The sequence below is a fragment of the Cladophialophora carrionii genome (assembly GCF_000365165.1).
Source record: "Cladophialophora carrionii CBS 160.54 unplaced genomic scaffold supercont1.2, whole genome shotgun sequence".
In the NCBI taxonomy this organism is placed as follows: Eukaryota; Fungi; Ascomycota; class Eurotiomycetes; order Chaetothyriales; family Herpotrichiellaceae; genus Cladophialophora; species Cladophialophora carrionii.
Genome location: NW_008481827.1, coordinates 2433677 through 2457291, shown reverse-complemented (window position 1 = coordinate 2457291; position 23615 = coordinate 2433677). Strand labels below are relative to the sequence as shown.

The window sequence follows — 23615 nt, the reverse complement described above, 5'->3', positions numbered from 1 at the left end:
TGGTATGGCTGGCGAATGTCGTCTCGGTTGCCCGTCCTCTGTCACCAACCTGAATCATATTGTTAGTCAATCGCACTATGTTTGCATGTTCTTGTTGCTCTCATATCTTCCTCTACATGATCGCCATCTTCAGTTATTTTGGATATTGAGCACCCTGGGTCCAAGCTAAGAGGGTGGTTGCCGGCGCATTCATCACCATAAAGTCAGTGCTACAAAATGTCTGAGGAGAGGCGACCTCCGATGCCCTCGATCGCACCTTCAATGTCTGGCAGCGTCCCAACAATCACCTTGCGCAGAGTAGGCGATGCTCAACCGCACGCGAGAATGACCGATTTCTGGAGGTTTTATAGAGGGGAAACAGATACCATCACTCTCACGAACGTCGAGGTGGTCGAGCGCAGTCAATCCCATGAGCGAGGCAGTACGGGCCTGAATCCCAGCGCAAAGACAAACAGCAGCACACGTACACCGGAGACAGAGGCCGTCGTACGACAAGCGAACCGTGACAACACGTCCGACTCAAACACTCCTCGCGTCCCACCGCCAAACATCTTACCACGCACCGCCCAGCCTTCCCTGGCGCGTTCCCACGATCTAAGAGCACCGGCAGTCTGGGACACGCAGCCGCGTGCTTTCCCTGGCGGATACGGCACCCCGAGACCACCGTTAGTTTCCACAGGACGACCGCGCCCACCACACATCGCTGCTCGCGTTTCCGTCATCATCTGCCGAGCCTGTCTTGATCCAGCGGAGGGTCTGATACTCCTGGACTGTGGCCATGTTTTCTGTCGGCCGTGCCTGAACCAGCTTGTCCGTATATGCACTGCCAATAGAATGTCGTGGCCCCCAAGATGCTGCAGTGGTCAGCTAGGACTGGATATCGACGCGATCCGAAACCACCTCGATGAGGAGGTTATTGCACGCTATGACACTGTGCGGACTGAGTACTCGGATCCCAAACCGATCTACTGCTCGAACCAGGTCTGCAGTCGCCATATCCCACCAGACACAGCTCCAAACACGGGACAATTCGTCTTCTGCGGCGACTGTAAGACCGAAACATGTGGCACATGCAAACAAGGGCGTGGTAAACATTGTGGTGCTGCTGGAACCATTTGCCCTTCCCTGGAGCAATTGCTCGGCGAGGAAAACCACAGCCTTGTCCAAACCCGGCGCTGGAAGCAATGTCCTGGCTGCCAAAATGTAGTCGAGAGAAGTGAAGGCTGCAACGAGATATTCTGCCAGTGCGGTGTCAGTTTCTGCTATCGTTGTGGTGTCAGGAAAGATCGTACACAGGCTCGCGTTTCTCATTGTGACTGTCCCCTCCTCGACTCTGCAGCAACCAACATCCGACCTGGTTTGCCGTTGCGCCGAGATGGGCGATATGGAATCATGCATCTCATGGCTACACACAATGAGGCAGCAATCACAGCACTCATGGAGGAAGCTGCATCCATCATTCCGCCCACTGGCAGAACTCACAACTTTGGTTCAAACATCCTTACAAGCACAAATGATCCTCCCACAGATTACCGCGGATCAAATTCGACAGCACCCCAAGTATGCCCCCAGAGCACGTCCTCGTCAAGGCTAGATCCCACAGCACGATCCTGGCAACCAAGCACGTCATCGCTCATTGGTCACGGAAGCTTTGTTGCGGGTGAGACGAGACCATTTCCCCTTCGCCTCGGGCACCTAGAGGACGCACGGAACAGAACATTGACTGCACTCAGAGGTATGTTGGGAGGAGGCCTGTGAACGGGCAGTGATATACTCCTGACGCAGGCAGAATCGCTTCGACCTTCTGGGCAAGACGATGGCACAGGAAGCAGGCGCTCAAACTTAGCTCCGGCAGGTCTGTTGGTTGGCATGGAGGCTTCTTTGGATGACCTCTCCACTGGAGGTGAGGAGGAGCCCGGTCGTTGATGAAGGACTTGGCTACGAGGGACATGGGATTTCGGGGAAATGTAAACCGACGAGGGGGCGGGGAGAGAGATTGTTTCAGGGGAAGTGACCCTCACATCGCGCATAAGATGCCCACGTGGTTGCACTAGAGAGACATTCCAGGCCGGCACAGCAACTTTCATCACCAAGTTCTGGCTTCATAGCAGATGAAGTCGCCGATAATTTCAGCGTACTGCTAACAGGGCAGCTCTTTTCCGAATCGGATTGAAGCGGCTTCTACCGCCAGAGGTCCACTCGTACCAGCTACCATACAAGATTAACCCATGTACCTTTTCCTGTGAAGCCCAGAACAGGTTCCATGGTGTGTCGGGTCGGCTGTACTCGCCTTTTGTTGCTACATATTGAGGCTTAGACGGGCTCTAGCTCAGGCCGACTAGCCCCCTGGAACCCTTGGCTAGAGGCCCAGATCGCCCGATCCGGGGCAGATCTCACGCCAAATCTCGCCTGAGCCGGCGATCGATTCAAGCCTGCCCAGCTGGGCTCAGATTCCCATACATTCCCGATGACGTTGACGAGAGACGGGTTTCTTTCTCGGCTCGACTCGACTCCCAAGGTCCTGTATCCTGATTGAGAATGTAGAGCTCATCATTAATGTCCTTCGAGCACTTGGGTAGGTTGTACTTGTATCTTGAGGTTTGCGCCTTGCGGTTTGCGCCTTGCGGTTTGAGCTTTCTGTGCATATCTTTTTTGCTCTTGTCTCTGTATAATACATAATCACTGGTTTTTTTTTTACAATTTGGCCCTCGGTTCAAAGAGAGCCATCTCCAGGTACATAGTACTGTACCAGTCATGGCGAACTCACAGGAGACGCCTATCCAGAAAGAAAAGCACAGTCCGCACAGTCCCCCGATCTCTGCCTCGACAGGGCTCACGGCCCAAACGCAGACCCAGCATCCTCAAGTCAAATCCGCCGCTCCCAACCCGACGCCCGGCACCACGACCACCACGGCGGGCTTGACTCCGCAGTCCGGCTCCTCATCGATAGAGCTCACCACGCGAGATGACCTCTCCATGCTGTACCGCGTCCTCCGCTTCCTCATCAAGCCGCTGCGGCCGCGCCTCGTCCGCCCGCCCAAGACACCACATCCAGAGGGGAGCCCGCGCCTTTCCCCACCCAAGAAGCGCAACATCGTGATCAAAGAGACGAAGCTGGAGGGCATATGGATGTATCATCTGCACGCGCTGGGGCCGAGAAGCGAGAAGAAGCAGGGGATCGAGAAAGCTCAGGGGAACGAGCAGAAGGATGACCTCGGGAACGCGGACGCGGACGTGGACGCGGGGAGCAACTTCCCCAGCCCGCACAGCGGGAGATCCAAGGGAAGAGGCTTCGAACGCAAACACTGTGTGTATTATTTCTCGGGCGGAGGGTTTCAGTCACCTCCCTCGGGCGAGCATTGGCGGTTCCTGGCCCAGCTTGCGCAGGACCTGGTGGGTCACCGATCCTCCGTCACGTTCCCGGGGAGTCAGAGGTCCGTGGACCCGGCCAGCGACGCCAAGATCGAGCTGATCATGGTGTCGTATCCGCTCGCGCCGAACAGTCCGGCCAGCGAGAGCCTGAGGGTGTTGAGGAACTGGCTGCGCCGGGTGCTGGACGATGCCGTGATCAACAAAGAGACCGTGTCGCTGATGGGCGACAGCAGCGGCGGCAACGTCATCATGTCGCTTGGATTCTGGGCTGTGCAGAACTACGACGTTGGATCGGGATTCCCGTCTACCGCGACAGGCCAAGGCCAGAGCCAGAGCCGGAGTCAGAGCCAGAGCCAGAGTGCAGACTTCAACGATGGACCACCCGACGGCAGCAAGGGCGAGCGAGAGACACAAAGGACGCACTTTCCGTTGACGTCGCTGCTCTCGATCTCCGGCCCCATGGACCTGACGAACTCGTCGCCCGATGTCCCACGTGCGGGTGCGCTCGACTGCGTGCTCACCGAGGAGATGACAAACGCGGTGGCCAATATATGGTGCGGGCATGATCGGAACCGTCCTTCGCAATATTCCCCCGTCGCGCTGTCAGCGCCGGAGGTGTCGCCCCTCTTCCAGCCTGATGCGGCCTTCCGGGCTCTCAGAGATAAGAAGCTGAATGTGCATGGAGTGTATGGCACGCATGATGTCCTGAGTCCCAGCGGGATAGACTTTATGAAGAAGTGCCAAAGGTTAGGGGTCAGGGGCAGATGGCTCGTGTGGGAGGGTCAGATGCATTGCTTCCCGCTTGCCGCGGGAGGCGACCGGCTGGGGATCCGCGAGGGGAGAGAGGCACGGAAGTTTGTCGAGTCGGTATTGAGGGCGGATGCTGAGATGGAGGACTGAAACTCGTTTCGATCGCCAGCAGAATAATGGGCCCTGGAGAATGTTGGTGGGAAGGTTGTGCCATGTAACGATGTGTATAATTCACACTTTGTATGAAAACAGTAGAGTTGGATCTTGGGGCTGGGTCTCATCTCCCTGTATAAGAATCCGATCCAGGCCATGATTGACAGATTGTCCCCGTGGTCGAGTGGTTTGATGGCCGGCCTTCCCGCTATCTCGAACCATCTGGCTCTGGCTTCGGATCTGGCCCAGCTCCCTGTGACGGATCTTCAAGCAAGCCTCTTTGCCCCAGTGTGATGATCGCCTCGAGGACCCGCTTCCTCTCCTCTTCCTGTTCTTTCTCAACCATCACCTCCCACAATCCCTTCCTTCTCGAAGGCCCAGAAACGTTGGACGACAGCCCTCTATCCGACTTGGCCACGTCTAGTGTACCACCGGCGGCTCGGCGACCCTTCTGCGACAAATCGTGCGAGTACCGACAGTTCGAGGCGTACCTGCACGTTTTGTACTTGACAAAATGCTGGCAAAGCCGAGGAGCCTTGGCTTTGGCTCTCTGCGCAACGGGAGTCAGAGCCAGAGAGTCACGGGTGCGATGTGGCTGTTTCGTGCTCGTCACTTCTGGAGCGGAGTCTGCGTCGGAGTCTGAATCTGAGTCTGGAGAGGTATCATCTGAGTCAGAATCGGAGTCGGAGTCAGAGTCTATGGTGGATGAACCAGAAGAGGATGTCTCGTCTTCACCGCGTATAGCGACTGGAGTCGTTGGGGCATCGAGCGGGTTCAACGACGGGCCTTGACTTGGAATATCGTCGATCGGCACTGGTAGAGCCTCTTCGTCCTTCTGAGACTGGACGAGCCGCAACGCCTCCTCGGCCTTTTCGAGGTCTCGTTGCGCTTTCAGTGCCCGTTTCCTCAGTTTCTCGGCTTTGAGCCTTGCCCGACTGGCCTCATCTAATGAAGCTTCGTCTTTGATGCGTCGTTTGTTGTCTGAATCTTTCGCCTTCTGACGCTCCGTCCTTTCCTGCTCTTTCGCCCTCTGTCGCTCTGCCCTTTCCTGCTCTCTCTTCAATTGAGCCTCCTTCCTGGCTTCTAGTCTGGCTTGATATTCCTCCTCCCGCTTCCTTTTCTTGAGATCAGCCTCTTTCCTCGCCGCTTCTCGCTTTGCTTCTGTGGGGTATCGTCGCTTTCTCTCTGCTATCCAAGCCAAAATCTCTTCGCGGCTCCGTAGCAGGAGCGGGCTGCCATTGTATTCGAATACATATCCCGTCGAGGCTGGGGTTGTTTGGTCGGCGAGTCGCCGCTCCTCGTCCTCATCGTCTTCTGGGTCCGAATCTTGCTCGAACTTTGCTGGCGTGAGGCCAAGGAGATTCTGCTTCTTCTGCTCAGGCCGCTGCGGGTCCGGCGGCGTCTGATTCGGCTGTTCAATGGATGGCTGGCGAGCCAGAAGATGTTGAATTGGGGCGTTGAAGTTAGGGACCGCGGGCGGAGCTGTAGGGCGTGGACGGTGTTGCTGCTGCTGTTGCGTCGGTGCGAATGCAGTGTTATAGTCTCTCTTCTGCTGTCCATGGAACTGACCGCCTCGCGATGAACCGTTGTGCAACGGTCTACTGGGATTCGACCAGTTCTGGCCGTGATTCATAAAATTGCCATGTCCTCCCGCGCGATGGTTGGCGTGGCCACCACGACCGCCTCTAGTAGTGGCTCTAGAGGCATGCCCACCCCTAAATGAGCCTCTGCCATTTTGATAGCCTTGATTCTGGGGGAATGCCCTGTCTGTTGTTCGCTTGGGAGGAGGTGGTGGCGGAGGAGGGAAGGAGAAGGGCTGGCTAGACATCGAGTCGCGGGGATTGCGGACCTTATCGTCCGTGGGAAACCAATGTGACGCGGGGCTTGTAGGCCATGGTACCAAATCGAGTTGATATCCTAAGCCAGTTTGTGCTGTATCTCGCTCTCGAAGACGATCTCGATGCGCTGCGATCTGCAAGGCTGCGCAAGGCTGTTGCCCGCGCCGCCCCCCATCAACCAATAATTTCTTGCTTCTGCTTCTGAGCAGAAGTCGGTTCCTCGCCTTCGAAGCAACGACTTGTCACTTTCCAAACTCGACTATACGGAATAGCACTTGGACAACCCGACCATGCAACTGTCCGTGTCAGCGGAATCAGAGTTACATACGTATTCGCTCTCTCGGTAACGACATGTTTATTCTAGTATGAACGACTGCCTCTCGTTCAACCGGAGCATTTGACACTAACGAATGAGACAACTTTCGAGGATCTGGTCCAGATACCGCCTCATGGACTGGTAAACAACAAAATCACGCGACAAGACCTGGAAGATCGGATCAACGAGAAATATTCAAACAAAGTCTGCTATTCTCCGCACGAAACCCAGTCGCTACCTCTGACTGACTGAGACATGGTAGGTCGTGCAAAAGGTTGGACTCTGCATCTGCATGTACGACCTTGTGAAAGCATCGGATGGCTTGATCGGCCACGGCACGGGCAACGTCAATGTTAATGGTAGGGGGAGAAGACCGCGTCACTACGTTGCATGCTCGTCCCAATGACAGACATATACAGTTCAATTCCGGATGATCGTGTTTCGGCCGTTCAAGAACGAAATCCTGACCGGCCGCATCACGAAATGTACAGCTGAGGGCATTCGAGGTGAGTGCCTGTCTTACTGGTACGGGAAGAAGCTAAATGGTTATACCAGTTTCTGTGCGGTTCTTCGACAACATCTTTGTGCCTTCAACCATGCTTTTCGACGGCTGTAACTAGTGGGTTTGATCAAGTGTGATTGGGTATGAGTTTTTACTGAGTTACGCGTATAGTGATGCCAACGAGCAGACCTGGATCTGGCACACAGAGGGCGAGAACGAGGACGAGGAGGCCAACGACCTCTTCCTGGACGTTGGGGACACTGTCAATTTCCGGATTGAATCCGAAAGCTGGCACGATCAAGCACCAGCTGCGCCCAAGATTCGGAGGCCTGGCGAGTCAGAATCCGTGACCGATTACAAGCCTCCCTACTCGATCGAGGTATGTTCAGTTACTTGGGCGTGATGAGTGATTCTGACGTTGAGCTAGGCGTCGATGACCGAACAGGGGCTAGGTGGTGTCCATTGGTGGTGACATTTTGAGAATAGCAACAAGACCCTCTTTTCAATTATGCCCGAGTCTGCGCAAAATGAACGAGGCTCTCGGGCTCGATTGTTGCAGCAACAAGGTACCCTGCCCCAGTGAGAGACTAAACCTGGCTGAGACCTGGAGTTGGCATGGTGCTGGCATTCCTAGACGCAGCGATTGATGAGCGATGACTGAGTCCATCGGTTGGCAGAAATAGCGTGCCAGAGCTCATGCTACGAGTACGATTGAATGAGCGAGCTAAGCACCGTTGATCCACGGTTAATCGGTTGAGGGGTGGCAATGTGGGCGAGACTGGTGATGCCCCTGGCAGGGTTTGTCATCAGCGCCCTTTTACGCCGCTAAAGGGTAGAATTTGTGGAGGAGGCGATGCCTGGGACGCGTGCTTAACTAGGGCTGCTTTAACTAGGGCTGCCCTTAATTAGTGCTGCTTCAGGGTCGCTTCAGCTGCTAGATCCCCGTGGATCCCGTCCCCAAAGCACGTCATCTCTCTTGCCCCTTTATTCATTGCTTACCAGACACTCAATGAATCCAATAAATTCCATCACCAACGAGTCGCCTGATAGAATCAATATTTCTCAAATATAATATTGCTCCATACATCTCTTATTTCCTGGTCGCTTTTGTTTTCCTTCTCGTTATTCTCTGCTCCGTGTTGCCGACTGTCTGTATACGTCCCTCCGTGCCTTGCGGGTCTTCTCCTTGACATACCCCTCCTCGAATTGTGGTACTCTTCCAATCGCCACCTCCAGGTCGCTGCTTGAGACCGTTGATACTTGAGCAGAGTTGCCTCATCCCTGCGGTCACTATGACTGCCCCAGTGGATGTCCCTGTCTCTCCTCGCCCTCTCCGCCCTCACGAGCGCATTCTCACGAACGAAGATGGCGCTATCAACACACCGGCTCGAGCCCCGACACCGGTCCTCAACTTCGGCACCCTAGCAGTTCACGCAGGCGCACCTCACGACCCAGCAACGGGCGCAGTCATCGAGTCCATCTCGCTCTCGACCACCTTCGCGCAAACAGCCGTGGGTAAGCCCATCGGCCTGTATGAGTACAGTCGCAGCGCAAACCCCAACCGTGACAACTTTGAAGAGGCAGTTGCTGCCCTGGAACATGCCAGGTTTGCTCTTGCCTTCTCCTCGGGCTCGGCCACGACAGCCACGATTCTGCAGTCACTGGCAGCGGGGTCGCATGTGATCTCAGTATCAGACGTCTACGGTGGCACACATCGATATTTCACAAAAGTCGCGCTCGCGCATGGTGTAGAGGTTACATTCTCGCCCTCTATCGAACTCGACATTGAAGAGCTAATCCGCGAACAAACGAAGCTCATCTGGATCGAGTCACCCTCGAACCCTACGCTGAGCCTGGTCGATATCCGGCACGTGGCGTCAATCGCTCACAAGCACGGTATACTGGTGGTGGTGGACAATACATTCCTTTCACCCTACGTCCAGAACCCGCTCGATCATGGAGCCGATATCGTTGTCCACTCCGTTACGAAATACATCAATGGACATTCAGATGTCGTCATGGGCGTCGCAGCTTTCAATTCCGAAGCACTGGAAGAACGGCTTACCTTTCTGCAGAACGCGATTGGCGCCGTGCCTTCGCCATTCGATTGCTGGCTCGCTCACAGGGGTTTGAAGACCCTGCATCTCCGGGCGAGAGAGGCGAGCAGGAACGCATTGGAAGTCGCGAGGGCACTGGAAGCTTCACCAAATGTCATTGCAGTCAATTATCCAGGCCTGGACTCGCACAAACAGAGAGATATCGCCGTCAAGCAGCATCGTGATGGTATGGGTGGCGGTATGCTCAGCTTCAGGCTGAAAGGGGGCCACTCAGCTGCGGAGCGTTTCTGTCAGCAGACCCGAATCTTCACGTTGGCCGAGAGTCTGGGCGGCGTGGAAAGTCTCTGCGAAGTACCGAGCGCTATGACACATGCTGGTATCCCGAAAGAGCAACGTGAGGCTATCGGGGTGTTTGACGATCTCGTCAGACTAAGTTGTGGTGTCGAAGATGCAGACGATCTGAAGAAGGATGTTCTGCAGGCCTTGGAGAAGGCCATCGTTGGGCCGAAGATCTCGAATGGCTTGAACGGGACGAAGTGAGGAGCAGGCATAGCTTTGTGGCCTACAAGGCGAGATTTGATCGAACGAGATAAAGATCTTCCTCAGTCTGCGCCTACTTCCTCCGTGATTCGAGATCTACACGGTTTTCGGACGCTGTGGAGCGGTTCCAAGACGCAGGCACCCGGAGTTCATTCTGTGGCATTCTCATGGGGCTGGGATGATGATGATGTGAACAGCATCAGGATTCACGCTCCAGTGCGATGACGCGACCAGAACACGGCAGCGCGACGATGGTAGTATTGGACGGGGCTGGCTGCACCCATGCCTCCACGACCCGGCGTGTCACCACATCGAGAATCTTCACCGCATCTTGAGCATTATGCTTGGTAAAGATATGGCCCTCCCATGATATACTATGGAGGCCAGGCGACTGCCTATACACCTCGGCAGAGTGCCTGCTTGTAGATGGGGACGGGACTTATGATCAGCAAGATACAAGACATGAACTTTCCGACGGGGACGAGAGGCGTTTGCATAGATGCCCGTGGTTATAACCACACGGTACTTTTGGTTTATGCCTACAAAGATCATGTCTATAATGCCGACCTCATTCAGTCGTCGCCTACCTTAGACACTACCGCTTGGAACATCTCCGGGCTTGGAGTTTCTTGACTCGGGTTGCCTCTTCCCGGATATCATTGAATGCTCTTATTACTTTCCCAGTCACTCACTGTTAATTCTACTTTTCCTTCTCCTCGACAACACGTACAACTCCCGATTCGTCTAGTGATCTCCTTGCCGTGAAGCCATCTTCCTGCTCCGTCTTGGCCTATCCGTATCAAAGATGGCCGTAGCCTCGGGAACAGCAAGCTCCGCGTCCCAAGAGCATCTGAAGCTGACCTTAACCACAAGAGGACAGCCTTAGGCACGGGCCGCCGAAAGTCATATTCAAAGCATGCCTTGAGCGTTGTCGAGATTGGCCGTTCGAGGTTGTCCCTTTGAAGCCGTTTTGGGGGCCCGATTCACCTCGCCTTCAGGCCCCCCGTCGACACTCTTGGGCACTTGTGGTCGACTGGTGGCGACAGACAGCGCTCGCTCACTGGGATGCTCCCTCATCGCGTCTTGAAACTGTACCCCCTGGACATCTAAAAAGAAATGCACGGCTGGCGCATTTCGTGGAACTGTGCTATGGAACCATGGCAAAACCGCGTGTTAAACGGCATCACCACAAAGTGAAGACCGGTTGCACGACATGCAGAGTATGTTGCCTTGTTCCCGTCCCATATCAACACCTCATTGTCCACATGCCTTGTATACACCATATACCAGTTTGATAGCTAGCTCTATTGAGGGGACCCAGGTCTAACGACGAGAACAGCTTCGTCGGGTCAAGTGTGATGAAGGGAAACCGAGCTGTCGCAGATGCACCACCGCTGGTCGGATTTGTGATGGCTACGATCAACAGTCCAAGGCTGCCATTAGTCTATCGTGGGAAAATCATCCATGGACTCACTCCTGGACGCCATTCGTGAGGCCTGCTAACGGCGGCGTTGAAGCTTCACCTGAATCCTACGCGTTGCCACAGCTTCTGTTGCCTCCTCGACTCCTAGTCTTTGACAGTGCTGAAGAACAGCAAAGCTACGATTTCTTCCGGTCCCGGTCCGTGGGTGAACTGACCGAAGTGTTCCACATTGACGAGACTTTCTGGAACTTATGCGTCCTCCAAATGTCCATGACCCAGCCGGCGGTACGGTATGCTGTCGCCGCACTTGGAGCCATGCATCGGATATACGGCACGGGTAACACCACCGCCATACCCGAAGATACATCGGGCTCTCAAACACGGTTTGCTCTGGAGCAATGCAACCGGTCGATCAAATCGCTGTTGGAAAGGAGAGGATCCGAAGCGAGGGCCGAGAAGCTTTCCACACTCGTGGCGTGCATCTTGTACACGTGCCTTGCCAGCATCCAAGGACATCAAAGGCAATCCATCATGCACTTACGAAATGGGATGAAGTTGCTTGACAACCTCGTACAACAAAAGGATGTCAACAACAGCGGTCCGTTGACCTCCTACAACACCCAAATCCAATCATTCCTCACGACGTTGAGCAGCCTCGAAATCCAGGCACGCAGCTTGATGTGTGAAGAAGACCTACCTGCGTGGCCTACACGGACCAGAATCCGCGGCTCGTCGTTCCCGCCCACCGACATCAGATTCTCCAGCCTCTCCGAAGCGCGGGATTTCTTCGAGTCCGTCCTGAGCGACTTTCAATGCTTCGCCCTGGAGAGGGATACGGAGAATGAGTGGTTGCTCAGCCCGGGCGCCAGTCCACGCCGTTCCGTCATGGACGACTACGAGCTACTCGTGAAGAAGCACTCCTTTGGCGTAGAAGCGCTCGAGTCCTTCATCGCCAAACACGACGATGACCTAGACAAGCGAGATCAAAAGACCATCCTAATGCTGAGACTGCACATCGACATCGTGGAAATGTACCTCCGAGTGTACCCGCTGTCGCTGAAACACGGAGAACTGGCGTGGGACCACCTCGAGCCTTACTATTTGAGAATCATCCGTCTGGGCCGACAGATCCTAGGCTGTACCGAAGACCAGTTGTCCAGCATGCTCTGCTCGCCTTCCGAGGTGGAGAAAACAAGTACGACTACTACTACACATGACCACTCCGGCAAAACACACAAATACCCAAAGATCCCTCCTGCAGCGTCGATCCTGAAGAAGGAGCAGTATACCCAGAGACAGCACCGCCCTGTCTTTGCGTTCAGCCAAGGAGTCGTGGGTCCCCTGTCCACCGTCGCCGTGATGAGCCGGTCGCCGAACGTGCGGCGCGAAGCAATCGCCCTGCTCTTGCTGTATCCGCGTCGAGAGGGCCTGTGGGACAGCCACACCGCTGGACGCGTGGCTTGGGTCGGGATGTGTCTGGAAGAAGAAATGGCTCTGGAACGGCGAGGCCAACACCATGAAGAAGAACGTGAGATCAAAGCCGCTTCAGACATTCCCGCCGAATGCAGAGTCAGGGTCGTGGACATGAAATACATTGGAGCGCGCACGGGCGAGATCCATTACAACACGGGGAAACAATGCGAGAAAGGCGACAAAGGCGAGAAATGCAAGGTGGTGAAGATCCTAGAGTGGTAACCAACCCGCCGCCATATCGTCGCGAAAACAAAATAGGGACAGGATCAATGCCACTATCGCGCCCGTGCTGATACATGATGTGTCCCTCGAGGGTGTGTGTGAGCGGGTGGGCGATCGAGCAAGCAGTATGCAATCAATCAGACTCGATCGACCGTTTGTGATGTGTGTACAGTACAGTACGGACTATATCCTGGCGGCAGCCCTGGCTGGCTTATGTATTTCCAAGCATCAAGCAAGACCTACAGTACAGTATCTACTCAGTCGTTGCTGGCCGTAGATACGTCAGGCACAAAGCACACTGCAGTAACACTATGTATATTATATAGGTACCTTGGCTCCAGATTCCAGAATCCAGACTCCAGAATCCAGTGCCCTGACCACACTGGAACTGACACACATGACCGTCTCAGGCGCGGCCGCATTCATGCCCCGATACATATCCCCAACCTATGAATCAGGCAAGTGTTAGAGCTTCAGAAAGGCGTCGATGAAACGGATACGACTTACTACTGTGTACCCTTTCGATCGCCAAATAGGAACTTTGCGCCAAACTACAGTAATGTCAGGGACTAGGTACATACGAGCAGCGACGGTCTCTTCTGCGCCGTCAGAGAGTGACTAACCTGTCGTGCCTGTTTTGCATCTTGTTCTACGGAGTACGTGATTGAGAGTTTATCTCCCGTGCAACTATTGTACGCGGATTGGCGCTGTAGAGCGGCGTGACACCACATGGGCGTGTTCCATTAGGAGAGAATTCAAGGGTACACTGCAGTAGGTACCTCTCACAGCACTGAGTACCACCCATCACTCCCTCCAACATGCCTACTTGATATTGGTGAATTGGCGTCGTTGATGTGCAGTATGGACGTACGTACGTATGAATGCACGCATGGACGTATGCATGGACATATGAATGCTAACCATGGACGTAGACTCTCACTCCAGCCCGTCTCCCATCCACAGACGCAACGTAGCACACACGGTACTGTAAAGTGTTTGACGACGGGAGGAGGAGGTCAGAGAAACAAGCCAGTCCATCAGGGAGGACTCCGTACAGTACTCCGTACAGTAGGAAAGACGCCATGGCCAATTGGCGCTGAAGATATCAGGACGCACAGATGGGCAAGTGGGAGGCACGTTGTGGGATTGATACCCCCTACACTGCATGCCCGCCTTCCATACTGGCACCCTGGCACCGTGACACGCTGGATGATTCTGTACTGACTGGCTCGCTCGCTCGTGGCCGTATACCTTTATATTGATGATGTGCTCGTCCCCGCTATATGGGTATCTCGATGCGTCAAAAACGATCGCAAAGAAAAGAGGAAGTAAAAGGAGAACCAAAACTCATGCCCCCCGCGCGCCGTGCCAAAGGTACAAAAGTCTCATAACTCATCCAGCTTCCTTAGCCTGGGGTCTTCGTGGGTTTCATCTTTGCTGGTCTGCTCGGCCGATTCACCATAACTCCCGTACAGTCCCGACGGGACTTCTGGAAACGCCTTCTTCCTCTGGAAATTCCTCTCCGCGATCCCGGCCAGGATCTGCTTCACGTCGTCCGGCACGTTGGGTCTTTGGGCCGATTCCGCGGCAACCTCCCCATCCCGACCGAGGAGTACTCTCTCAGCTTCACCTCCGCCGCCAAGCCGGAGACTCTTGTTCCAGCTGCCTTCGCCGTGCTGTCGAAGCCCAGCCTTCACCGGATCGCCCCGGAAATACCATTCCTTCCCGACGACGGCCGCCACGACCAGAATGACCACAGACGCAATCGTCCACCAGCACATTCCCCAAACACGATCCCACGCCCGCCGAGACTTCTCTTCCCTCCTTTCCCACTCCTCGACCTTTACCCTCGCGGCCTCCAGTCTAGCGGACAGCTCCGTCGCCCTTTCACTTGCCCGTGTGCCCCTCTCGGCCAACTTCTGCGCCCTGGCCTGTTGCGTGTCGAACCCGTGGCGAAAATTCACGAGTCGCTGCCGCGTATCTTCGGAGATCCTGCCATTTTCGCGATCGAAATTGGAAATGAGCGTTCCGCTCTGTTTAGCCAGCGACTGGAAACTGCCAATCATGGACACCAGATTACCGACTTTCTCCAGTAGGTTGTAGTAGCCGTAGTCTAAGCGTCTTGTGATCTCGACCCCCGTGGCGTTGATTTCAGATACCCGGGAGCGGAGTTCCTCTTCGCCAGCCTGGAGTTCTTGATCGCGACGGAGGATGACACTCTTTTTGACGTGGATACGACGGGCTACGCGGGCGGCGTCACCTCTTTCCAGAGTCTCTTCTAGGGATGTCTTTGGCCGAAGCGGGGGTTGGGCTGAACGGGAGAGGTTATCTCGTGACGCCGGGTCAGACGTCGCGCGGCGTCGTAGCTCGGGGAATCCGTTGGGGGGGTTGTAGTCGTAGCGGCCACCGGGTTGGAAGTCATTGGTGTGTGCGGTTGAGGGCCCAAAGGGATGCTGGGTCTGTGCTTGTGAGAGTGTAGCGCCAGGACCATGGCGATGGGAGGGATTGATGGGATTATGCGTGTTCCCCTGCTGAGTACGGCGTTCGCGTTCGGCGTTCAAGCCGGCCACGAGATGAGGGAGGGAGGAGAGGGGTTCTTTGGACGCAAATCGACGAGGCGCGTGCGCTTCGGACTGCGTCGGTCGGTGTCGGCGGAAGGGGAGACTGTGCGCCGAGTCATTGTTCTGCGGAGAGATGTTCGTGTGAGATTGAGTGTGCCTATGATGGCTTGACGTGTGGTCTTTCTCTTTATGATGATGTCTATGCGAAGAGCCGGGCAGGTGTAATAGCGATGCTGTCCGTTCCAAGGCACCCGTTGCTGAAGGCAATGTGTGTGCATTGCGTGGTTTGTCTTCTTGTCTAGATTCCGAAGGCGATAGATACGACTGAGATCGGACATGGGGTGGCCGTGTACCCTGAGGTTTCGGCTCTGCAGTCCCGCGGGCAGTTAGAGGCGGGCCTGCTTTCGAGGCATCGCTGTGGGAGCGAGAACGGGACAGAGCCGGCCGCTGTCTTGTAGAAGTGGTAGGGGCTACGAGGGTCATGGGCTCGCCGAACATGGCGGCTACAAAGATGTGCTGTAACTAATGTGATGGCAACATTGCACGATCTTGACCTTGGGCACCAAGGGAGAGAGTAGGCGCCTCACCATCTGGTAGCAGCGCAGATTGTCAGTCGGACGTCAATCGAGGTAGAAAGTCACGTGCACGCAAGGCTGAGGTTCATCGATCAGGCTGGAGACACGCGCAATTCACGAATTACAATATCAGTTGAACATGTTTGATTCGAGTATCTAGGAGACTAGAAGGCCCACGCTCAGACTTCGCGAAGCAGTCCAGTCGCTCCACATTCCAATATGCTTGCAATACCAATCGATGTTCCAGTCTGTGCTATCAACATTCGCGTTATTGTGACTCGCTTCGTGCACCCGTTCTCATTGATCTCGTCAACTTCGCATGATCGACAACATTTCACCTTTGATGGGTGGTCGCTCATTCCATCTACCGGACTTGCCACAGCCCAAAGCTTTTCGTCTCTCACTTGCGAAGTCTGCGTAGTTGCCGGTACCGCAGAGCTCGCCAACGTCAGAAAGGTGTTGCGGAGCCAGAGTCAATGGGCAGCATTTAGCCGGGATCAGTACTCGGCGCCACCCTCGTCTTCAGCTTCAAGGCTGTCGCTTGCTACTTCTTCGTAGTCCTTCTCCAGGGCTGCGAGGTCTTCTCGGGCTTCGGAAAACTCGCCTTCCTCCATACCCTCACCGACATACCAGTGCACGAAGGCTCGCTTCGAGTACATAAGATCGAATTTGTGGTCAAGTCGGCTCCAAGCTTCGGCAATTGCTGTAGTGTTGGAAAGCATGCTCACGGATCGGTCGACCTTGGCGAGTTCACCACCAGGAACAGGCATGGCTGAATAAGTGTTAGTTGCAGAAATTTGAAGGACAGGAACAGAAGGCTTACGAGGCTGGTAGTTGATGCCGACCTTGAAGCCGGTAGGACACCAATCGACCAAGTGAAAGCTTGACTTGGCCTTGAGGGACGCAATGGCAGCGTTGGCGTCACGAGGCACGACATCACCACGGTAGAGTAGAGCAACGGCCATGTATTTTCCGTTCCGGGGGTCGCAGACTACCATCTGGTTGTTGGGCTCAAAGCACTGCAGAGTCAGGTCATGGACCTTGAAACTCTCATGAGACGATCGCTTGGTGGAAACGACAGGAGCGTAGCTGATGAGCGGATAGTGGATGCGAGGGTATGGCACTAAGTTGGTCTGGAACTCATTCAAGTCGACATTCAATGCACCGTCAAAGCGTAGACTTGACGTCACGGAGGAGACGACCTGGGCAATGAGGCGGTTCAAGTGCTCGTAGTCGGGGCGAGGAATATCCAGGTTGCGGCGGCAGATGTCGTAGACGGCCTCGTTATCAACCAGGAAGGTGCAGTCGGCATGCTCAATGGTGCTGTGAGTAGAGAGGACGGCATTGTAGGGCTCGACCACGGATGAGGAGACTTGAGGGGCAGGGTAGACGGCAAACTCGAGCTTGCATTTCTTGCCATAGTCGACTGACAGTCTCTCAAGGAGAAGAGCGCCGAAGCCAGACCCGGTACCGCCCCCGAAGGAATGGAAGATCAAGAAGCCCTGAAGCGAGGAGCAGTTGTCTAAAACTTGGTGAGCTGATCTGTTCCGGTTGGCGGCACTCCAGTCTCGCTCTCACCTGCAACGCGACGAACTTTGTCCAAGACATCGTCGACGAGCTCCTTTCCAATGGTGTAATGACCGCGAGCATAGTTGTTTGCCGCATCCTCTTTCCCGCTGATCAAGAGTTCTGGGTGGAACAATTGTCTGTATTTGCCGGTCCGGATTTCGTCAATTGGAGAGGGGTCAAGGTCGACGAAGATGGAACGGGGGACATGTTTGTTGTTGCTTGTCTCGTTGAAAAAGGTCTCAAAGGCACCAGGATCGCCGACTTGGGCATCCGGATCCGGACGGCCATCCGCCTTCAGACCGTGTTCGAGGAGGTAGCTGTCGTTGCGATTAGCATTCGGGTAATTCGAAATGGCGGTGGGCGCGCTTCATACAGTTCCCAAGCGGCATTACCGAGCTGAGTGCCAGCCTGCCCAATGTGCAGGTGGCAGACCTGTCAAGGAGCTGTCAGGACGCGTCTTTTTCCGATCAAGAATAGCTATGGCCTCGAAAGTGGCTGTGGTGTTGTTGTTTGTTGACTCGGGCCAGGCAGCGTGGAGGGGTACCAAACCAGAGGGCAGATCACTTACCTCACCGTGCATTCTGCTGAGTTTGACAGATTGAGCACAATAGAAGCTGAAAGCTGACGCAAGACAGGATACGGTACAGACGTTGAGAGCCTGTATGGTGTTTGCAGACAGGCAGGACGAAGATGAACAGGTCAACCAGGAAAGGTCAAGATCAAGATGCGCGGATTGTGAATTGGGCTCTGTTTGTGTATCTACTGCGATTGGCGCGTGCAGTTTTGGGGAAGGACGGAACGGGAAGATTAGGTAAACACGCCAAGCCGAGCACCCCGAGAACGTGACCGCCAGTGCCGCCCTCAGGCTACTGCCTCGCGCTCCCGTACCTGCAGCGTGGCGCTCCTTGCACCGCTTGTGCTTTGAAAATCACACGCGTACTGTCCTCTTCGTTCAGTGAAGACTAGGACGCGACTCGTGGCACATACATGGACTGACTAAGTGAGAAACCAAAGGAGGCAGCCAACTCCGTTTAAGAACAGCTGTTAGCATCCCCTTCCTTGTGTAACACGTTAGGGTAGTAGAGAGCTTTCTACAGTCAAACAACAGCGAGCCAGGATTCCTATGTTTCCTTGCGAACCACTCTCACGTTCAAGATCTTTCCTCTGATATATTGAGAAAAGAGCACGAATTGAGCTTCCCCCTTCGGACTGCATAGCTATCATACCATTAACAAGATCAATGCCCGACCTCATTCAGTGTTGAGTGCTTCCATCGAGAAGTGTCAACGACTTCCTTTCGTGTTATTGGTATGCGATGAATACCACCGAAATTCGAGCTTGGTACTCCGTGTGCACAGTACGGTCTTCAGGAGGACGGCTTCAGAGTATTGAACTCCGCCATCTGCTCTGATTGCACTCCTGTCGTCGATAAGGGAAGTAGCAAGTCGCAATCTTCAAGAGACGAGCAGAGGGGGCGAGATGAAACAAGGTTTTATCACAACCGGCTGGTGGCCAACGGCGCGGCGCCACAACTGATAAGAGCCGCCGGTACTTTCGGCGAGTAAAATCCCGACATCTAGCAGGGCATCTCGCAATGAGAAAAAGAGACGACGAGGACTCGCAGCGGAGAAAGAAAAGAACCGCATTTACGAAATGGGAGGCCGAGTAAGCAAGGAAGCGACACGCAGCAAGAGTAAGCGAGCTCATCTTCCCGTATCTGCTCGGTCAGGCAATGGGCAGCTGAACGTACCCCGTACACAGAACTCCATAGCCGAAGCAGGCATTACAGACGGAGGAAGAGTACACTAACCTCAGATGCACATGAAATTTCAGCTGAAGATCGCTTCTGATATTTTCGTCCTCGGCAGCGGTGCATGAGTGCTGGTTGTGCAAAGCTCCTCTCGCGATCTACACCTACCCAAGTCGTCCAGAGAACTTGTAAGAACGCTCACTCGATCTCGATCACGCTGCAAGAGAGTTGTCTGTGGCCGAGATGGATCTGTACGGGCATGGATTGCTTCCTGAAAGTTGAAACATGGCCGAGAAAATGATGCAACAGGGATCCGCAATGGCCAACCCACTCACCGGGAGTGAGGACCAAGAGGTTTGGCATGAGCGGCTTTTTCAGGGGGCTTTGCGCCTATGGCGATTGTCTGGGGCGCAGTTAGGCAGGGCCTGAAAGCTTCTGAACGCCCGTGGTCCACAATAGGATTGGGCTTTGGCCGGATCGAGTGCCCTTGGAACCCCACCAGAAGCACGTTGAGTGGGCATCCCTGTCAATCAGGCTTGTTAACTGGCGACCTCTTTTCGTGCAGTGCCGTTGCTCATGGCGAAAGTTACACGCGCCGAGTGCATTTCAGCACTGACATCTGCAGCTTGCATAAAATCGAGAGGAGAACGCCCGCGTCGAATCGGCCTCCGTTGGGCTTTCGTCACGTCTTCCATTGTATTCTCTCGTTCAGATATAGACTTAAGAGCAATATTCATTCAGCTCATCCTCGTTCCCATCTCCACGTCACGTCCACCTTGGGTCATCGCCTATACCCGATCTCCGCACCATCTCTGACCAAGTTTATAGGTGCTCGCTCACCACCTCTACATTCGCTTTTGAGCCGCTGGCCGGCACCTTTTACACTACCTTTCCTGACGACGGGAAACGCTCTGAGTTCCCCCTGTCTCGCCCTCCCGGCTGACCTCACTGTCATCCACAACCGCCCACTATCGTCATGACGACCCCGGAGAAAGAGCTTCCTCAATTCGAATTTGACCCTGCAAGCAAAAGAGTCTCAGATGATGAAAGTACGGCGGTTGAAAATGAGAGGCATGACGGGTCTGTCGATAGTCAACTCCTGCACGACCGGTTGAAGGTGGAAACTCTACGTCGAGATACGGATGGACGTTTTGAGGAGCCTCGATCTCCGTCTAAGACACGAGAAGAGGCACACCGTCTTGAGGATGAGTTGGCTGTACAGAGAGCTGAAAGACTCACCTCGAGAGAAACTCGTCAATCCGATGGGCGGCATTCGACAGATCTTCACCGTTCGCGGTCACGGGCCCCAGAGCCATTGGACGAATTCGATACAGCTACCAATCCGATCCACGAACGCACTGCCATCTACAAGCCGCCTGAGAATCCGAGTACCAAGATCTCCAAGTTTTTCAAGTACATTCACCACAAGAGCTTTGTCATACGCTATTTTACATACATCGTCCCGGTCTTCGCGTTGCTCTTAATACCGATATTGGTTGGGGCGTTCCTCCCAGCGGCAGAACATGCCAGCGTTGGGGGCGTTGAGCTCATATGGTTCGGAGTGTGGCTCGAGATTATCTGGTTGACTCTTTGGGCTGGCCGGATCGTGGCTCGAATGATCCCATATCCTCTAGGCTTGATTTCGAGCCTGTTCACCAACAATTCCAAAAAATGGCGGGACTTGGGTAAAGCTCTGGAGCTACCCGCGACCATCTTCTTCTGGTGGCTTGGTATAGAGATCTCGTTCTTGCCTACCATGACTAACCATCATGTGGACAACACCAAGGCGACCAAGGAATGGGAAAGGACCCTCAACAAGGTCATCATCTCCATCTTTGTTGGTGCTACCGTCAACTTCATCGAGAAAATTATCATACAGCTGATCGCCATATCTTTCCACCTACGCACCTACGCCGACCGTATTGAGATCAATAAGTTTCAGATTGGGAGCTTGACGAAGCTGTACATCTACTCCAAGGCCAAGATCGCAATGGAAGACGAGGAATTCGAAGAGAAGAATGTTGAACCTGGGTCTGGCACCAAAACACCCGCCGTCTACGCTGCCCAAGCTCAAGAAGCGATCACCAAGGCCTTTGCCAAAGTGGGCGACGTCGCCGGCACGGTTGCTGGTGATTTCACTGGGAAGAAGGTCGCCAAAAGTGGTCATCCGTCCCAAGTCGTCCTGACATTACTCCACTACACCAGTGGCTCTCAAGTGCTTGCCCGTCGTTTGTATCGTACATTCGTACGGGAAGGTGCAGAGACGGTCTCGTCGGACGATCTCAAGCTCGCGTTTGACAACGATGAGGAAGCCGAAGCAGCTTTCAGCATGTTCGACAAGGATATGAACGGCGACATCTCCATGGAAGAACTGGAAGCGGTTTGTGTTGAAATCGGCAGAGAACGCAAGTCAATTACCGCCTCACTCAAAGACCTCGACTCTGTTGTCAGTAAACTTGACGATGTCTTGTTCTTCATCGTCTGCATCGTCACTATACTGGTCCTCGTCTCCTTGATTTCAACGTCGGCAGCCGGAGTCCTTACCTCTGCTGGTTCTGCAGTTCTCGCTCTGTCTTGGCTGTTTTCCGCCACTGCGCAAGAGTTCTTGCAATCGTGCATTTTCGTCTTTGTCAAACACCCCTTTGACGTTGGAGACCGGGTCTCGATCTACGGTAATACTGGGTCCTCGTTGAAGGGGGACGACTACTTTGTTAAGGAGATCTCACTGCTCTATACCGAGTTCAAGAAGATGGAAGGCCACATTGTTCAGGCACCAAACTCTTATCTCAACACCCTCTTCATCCTCAACATGCGCCGCTCTGGAGGTCTTGCCGAAGCAGTGCCTATTGTCATTAGATTTGGCACCACGCTGGACCAGATCGAAGCTCTGCGCAATTCCCTGCTCGAATTTGTCAGATCGGAGAAGCGCGAGTATCAGGGTAATATCCTGACTGAACTCCGAGAGGTAACTGAGGCGTACTCCCTGACTCTCAACGTGGTCTTCTTCTACAAATCGAACTGGCAGAACGAACTGCTTCGTCTCCAGAGAAGGAATAAATTCATATGTGCTATGATGGTGGCCATGCAAGAGATCGGCATTGAAGGTCCCCGCCGCAACCAAGCTGGTTGGAGACCAGACGTACCATACTTTATGCAATTGCCTCCTGGGGCACCTCCTCTGGTTGGTGGCAATGTGGCCAACGATTCCAATGGCGGTCACCCACCGGGCAACATCACAGGCGATCCGATACAGCAAACACCCGCTGTTGGGGCACCACCGATGCAATATCCTTCGATTTTGCGACGGCGCCCGAGTACGGGTCAACTCGGTCGCCCAAGAGGTGAATCTCTATCATCCATGGCTAAGAGAGTGGACTTCTCCTTGGGAATGAGGGATGTCAGCTCCGGCGAGCAACTCTCGGATGTCTACGAAGATCGCGACCGTTCACCATTCAGAGAGATTATCCAGGAATCCAACAGGATCGAAGACGAACGTCGAGTTTCCGAGTCACGAGATCGGGAGGGCCCCGCTAGGTCCAGTTCTCGTGACGCGGGAAACACGATGAGCGGTATTCTACGCAGATCAACTACACAAAGTTTTGGGGGTGGCAACAACCATAGGGCAGCATTAAGGGAGGGCGGACAGCATCGGGCATCTGTCAGCAGCACTGATACCCATCGCAACCGGTTTCTGAACCGTTTCAATCGAGGCGGCCGCAGTATGGATCAACCCCGCGATTCTCTTGCTGAAGAAGGTCAGGCGCCGCCTATGCCACCAGTACCGCAGAACATCGATGCCAGATCTGGGCAGGTCAGCTCCCAGGCGGTGCGCAATGATTCTAGTGCATCTGGCGGCGAGAACGTGCCATTCCCCGCATTGGCGCCCGCGAGCAGCAGAGTTGAAGATTTCGGGTTCAGGCCGTTAGGAGAGAGCTCCTCGAGCCAGCTGCGATGACCCGCTGCAAGGCAGTCGTCGTTCAGGAAGTGGTGGCGTGCTCGATGGAGCACATTCTGAAGACAAAAAGGTTACTTTCTTGGAAACGGCTGGGGGTCCACGGGGACAAAATCAGTGGCTCTAGCCCTGTCGGTGTTGTAAATTCCTTCTCTTCTTGGAAATGTTTACATCTATGAAGTAGTCTGAATTGGCTATGAGGTAATGAGAATAGACTTAGAGCTTACGAAGTAAAGGACGCCGCCGCTTTTGAAAGGCAAAAGGCCATGAGATGAGATATTGTCTATCACTCTATTTCTTGGATCACCAGTGTTTATCCGGCTTGACGGGTTGGCGCTGCGCCGATCTTCTTCTGCCCTAATTCCCTCGTCTGACAGACTTCGACTTTCTTCTTCTCAGGATTGTCCAGCAACAATCCGACAGCAAACATCACTTTCGGACAAGCCGCTGCGTGCGTTTTCATCACCCCCATTCCCACCGCTTCCCACCCAGCACTGCGACAGCAGCCCCTTCATGCCCCGATCTCAGTGCTCCATGATCCCGTCCAGTTCATCGCCGCGCC

The 23615-nt window shown here is 54.4% G+C and overlaps 9 protein-coding genes across 9 annotated transcripts; 6 read left to right on the top strand and 3 right to left on the bottom strand.

The window, feature by feature from the left end:
• Positions 1 to 904: 904 nt before the first annotated feature.
• G647_02963 (uncharacterized protein) lies at positions 905 to 1207 on the top strand (the record flags this gene model as incomplete). The annotated part of the gene is made up of 1 exon (XM_008727309.1): positions 905 to 1207. The coding sequence occupies one exon, from the start codon at positions 905 to 907 to the stop codon at positions 1205 to 1207; it is 303 nt and encodes a 100-aa protein (XP_008725531.1).
• A 1547-nt stretch (positions 1208 to 2754) lies between these two features.
• G647_02962 (uncharacterized protein) lies at positions 2755 to 4272 on the top strand (the record flags this gene model as incomplete). Its single annotated transcript, XM_008727308.1, has 1 exon — positions 2755 to 4272. The coding sequence occupies one exon, from the start codon at positions 2755 to 2757 to the stop codon at positions 4270 to 4272; it is 1518 nt and encodes a 505-aa protein (XP_008725530.1).
• Positions 4273 to 4483: 211 nt separating this feature from the next.
• G647_02961 (uncharacterized protein) lies at positions 4484 to 6103 on the bottom strand (the record flags this gene model as incomplete). Its single annotated transcript, XM_008727307.1, has 1 exon — positions 4484 to 6103. The coding sequence occupies one exon, from the start codon at positions 6101 to 6103 to the stop codon at positions 4484 to 4486; it is 1620 nt and encodes a 539-aa protein (XP_008725529.1).
• Positions 6104 to 6721: 618 nt separating this feature from the next.
• G647_02960 (uncharacterized protein) lies at positions 6722 to 7403 on the top strand (the record flags this gene model as incomplete). Its single annotated transcript, XM_008727306.1, has 5 exons — positions 6722 to 6788; positions 6849 to 6935; positions 6985 to 7048; positions 7103 to 7310; positions 7359 to 7403. The coding sequence occupies 5 exons, from the start codon at positions 6722 to 6724 to the stop codon at positions 7401 to 7403; spliced, it is 471 nt and encodes a 156-aa protein (XP_008725528.1).
• An 820-nt stretch (positions 7404 to 8223) lies between these two features.
• On the top strand, positions 8224 to 9528 carry G647_02959 (uncharacterized protein; the record flags this gene model as incomplete). The annotated part of the gene is made up of 1 exon (XM_008727305.1): positions 8224 to 9528. One exon carries the CDS (start codon positions 8224 to 8226, stop codon positions 9526 to 9528), a length of 1305 nt encoding a protein of 434 aa, XP_008725527.1.
• A 1265-nt stretch (positions 9529 to 10793) lies between these two features.
• On the top strand, positions 10794 to 12646 carry G647_02958 (uncharacterized protein; the record flags this gene model as incomplete). Its single annotated transcript, XM_008727304.1, has 2 exons — positions 10794 to 10817; positions 10868 to 12646. 2 exons carry the CDS (start codon positions 10794 to 10796, stop codon positions 12644 to 12646), a joined length of 1803 nt encoding a protein of 600 aa, XP_008725526.1.
• A 1385-nt stretch (positions 12647 to 14031) lies between these two features.
• On the bottom strand, positions 14032 to 15705 carry G647_02957 (uncharacterized protein; the record flags this gene model as incomplete). Its single annotated transcript, XM_008727303.1, has 1 exon — positions 14032 to 15705. The coding sequence occupies one exon, from the start codon at positions 15703 to 15705 to the stop codon at positions 14032 to 14034; it is 1674 nt and encodes a 557-aa protein (XP_008725525.1).
• Positions 15706 to 16279: 574 nt separating this feature from the next.
• Positions 16280 to 17931, bottom strand: G647_02956 (tubulin alpha-2 chain; the record flags this gene model as incomplete). The annotated part of the gene is made up of 5 exons (XM_008727302.1): positions 16280 to 16554; positions 16606 to 17310; positions 17361 to 17668; positions 17725 to 17783; positions 17920 to 17931. The coding sequence occupies 5 exons, from the start codon at positions 17929 to 17931 to the stop codon at positions 16280 to 16282; spliced, it is 1359 nt and encodes a 452-aa protein (XP_008725524.1).
• Positions 17932 to 20077: 2146 nt separating this feature from the next.
• G647_02955 (uncharacterized protein) lies at positions 20078 to 23056 on the top strand (the record flags this gene model as incomplete). Its single annotated transcript, XM_008727301.1, has 1 exon — positions 20078 to 23056. The coding sequence occupies one exon, from the start codon at positions 20078 to 20080 to the stop codon at positions 23054 to 23056; it is 2979 nt and encodes a 992-aa protein (XP_008725523.1).
• Positions 23057 to 23615: the final 559 nt, after the last annotated feature.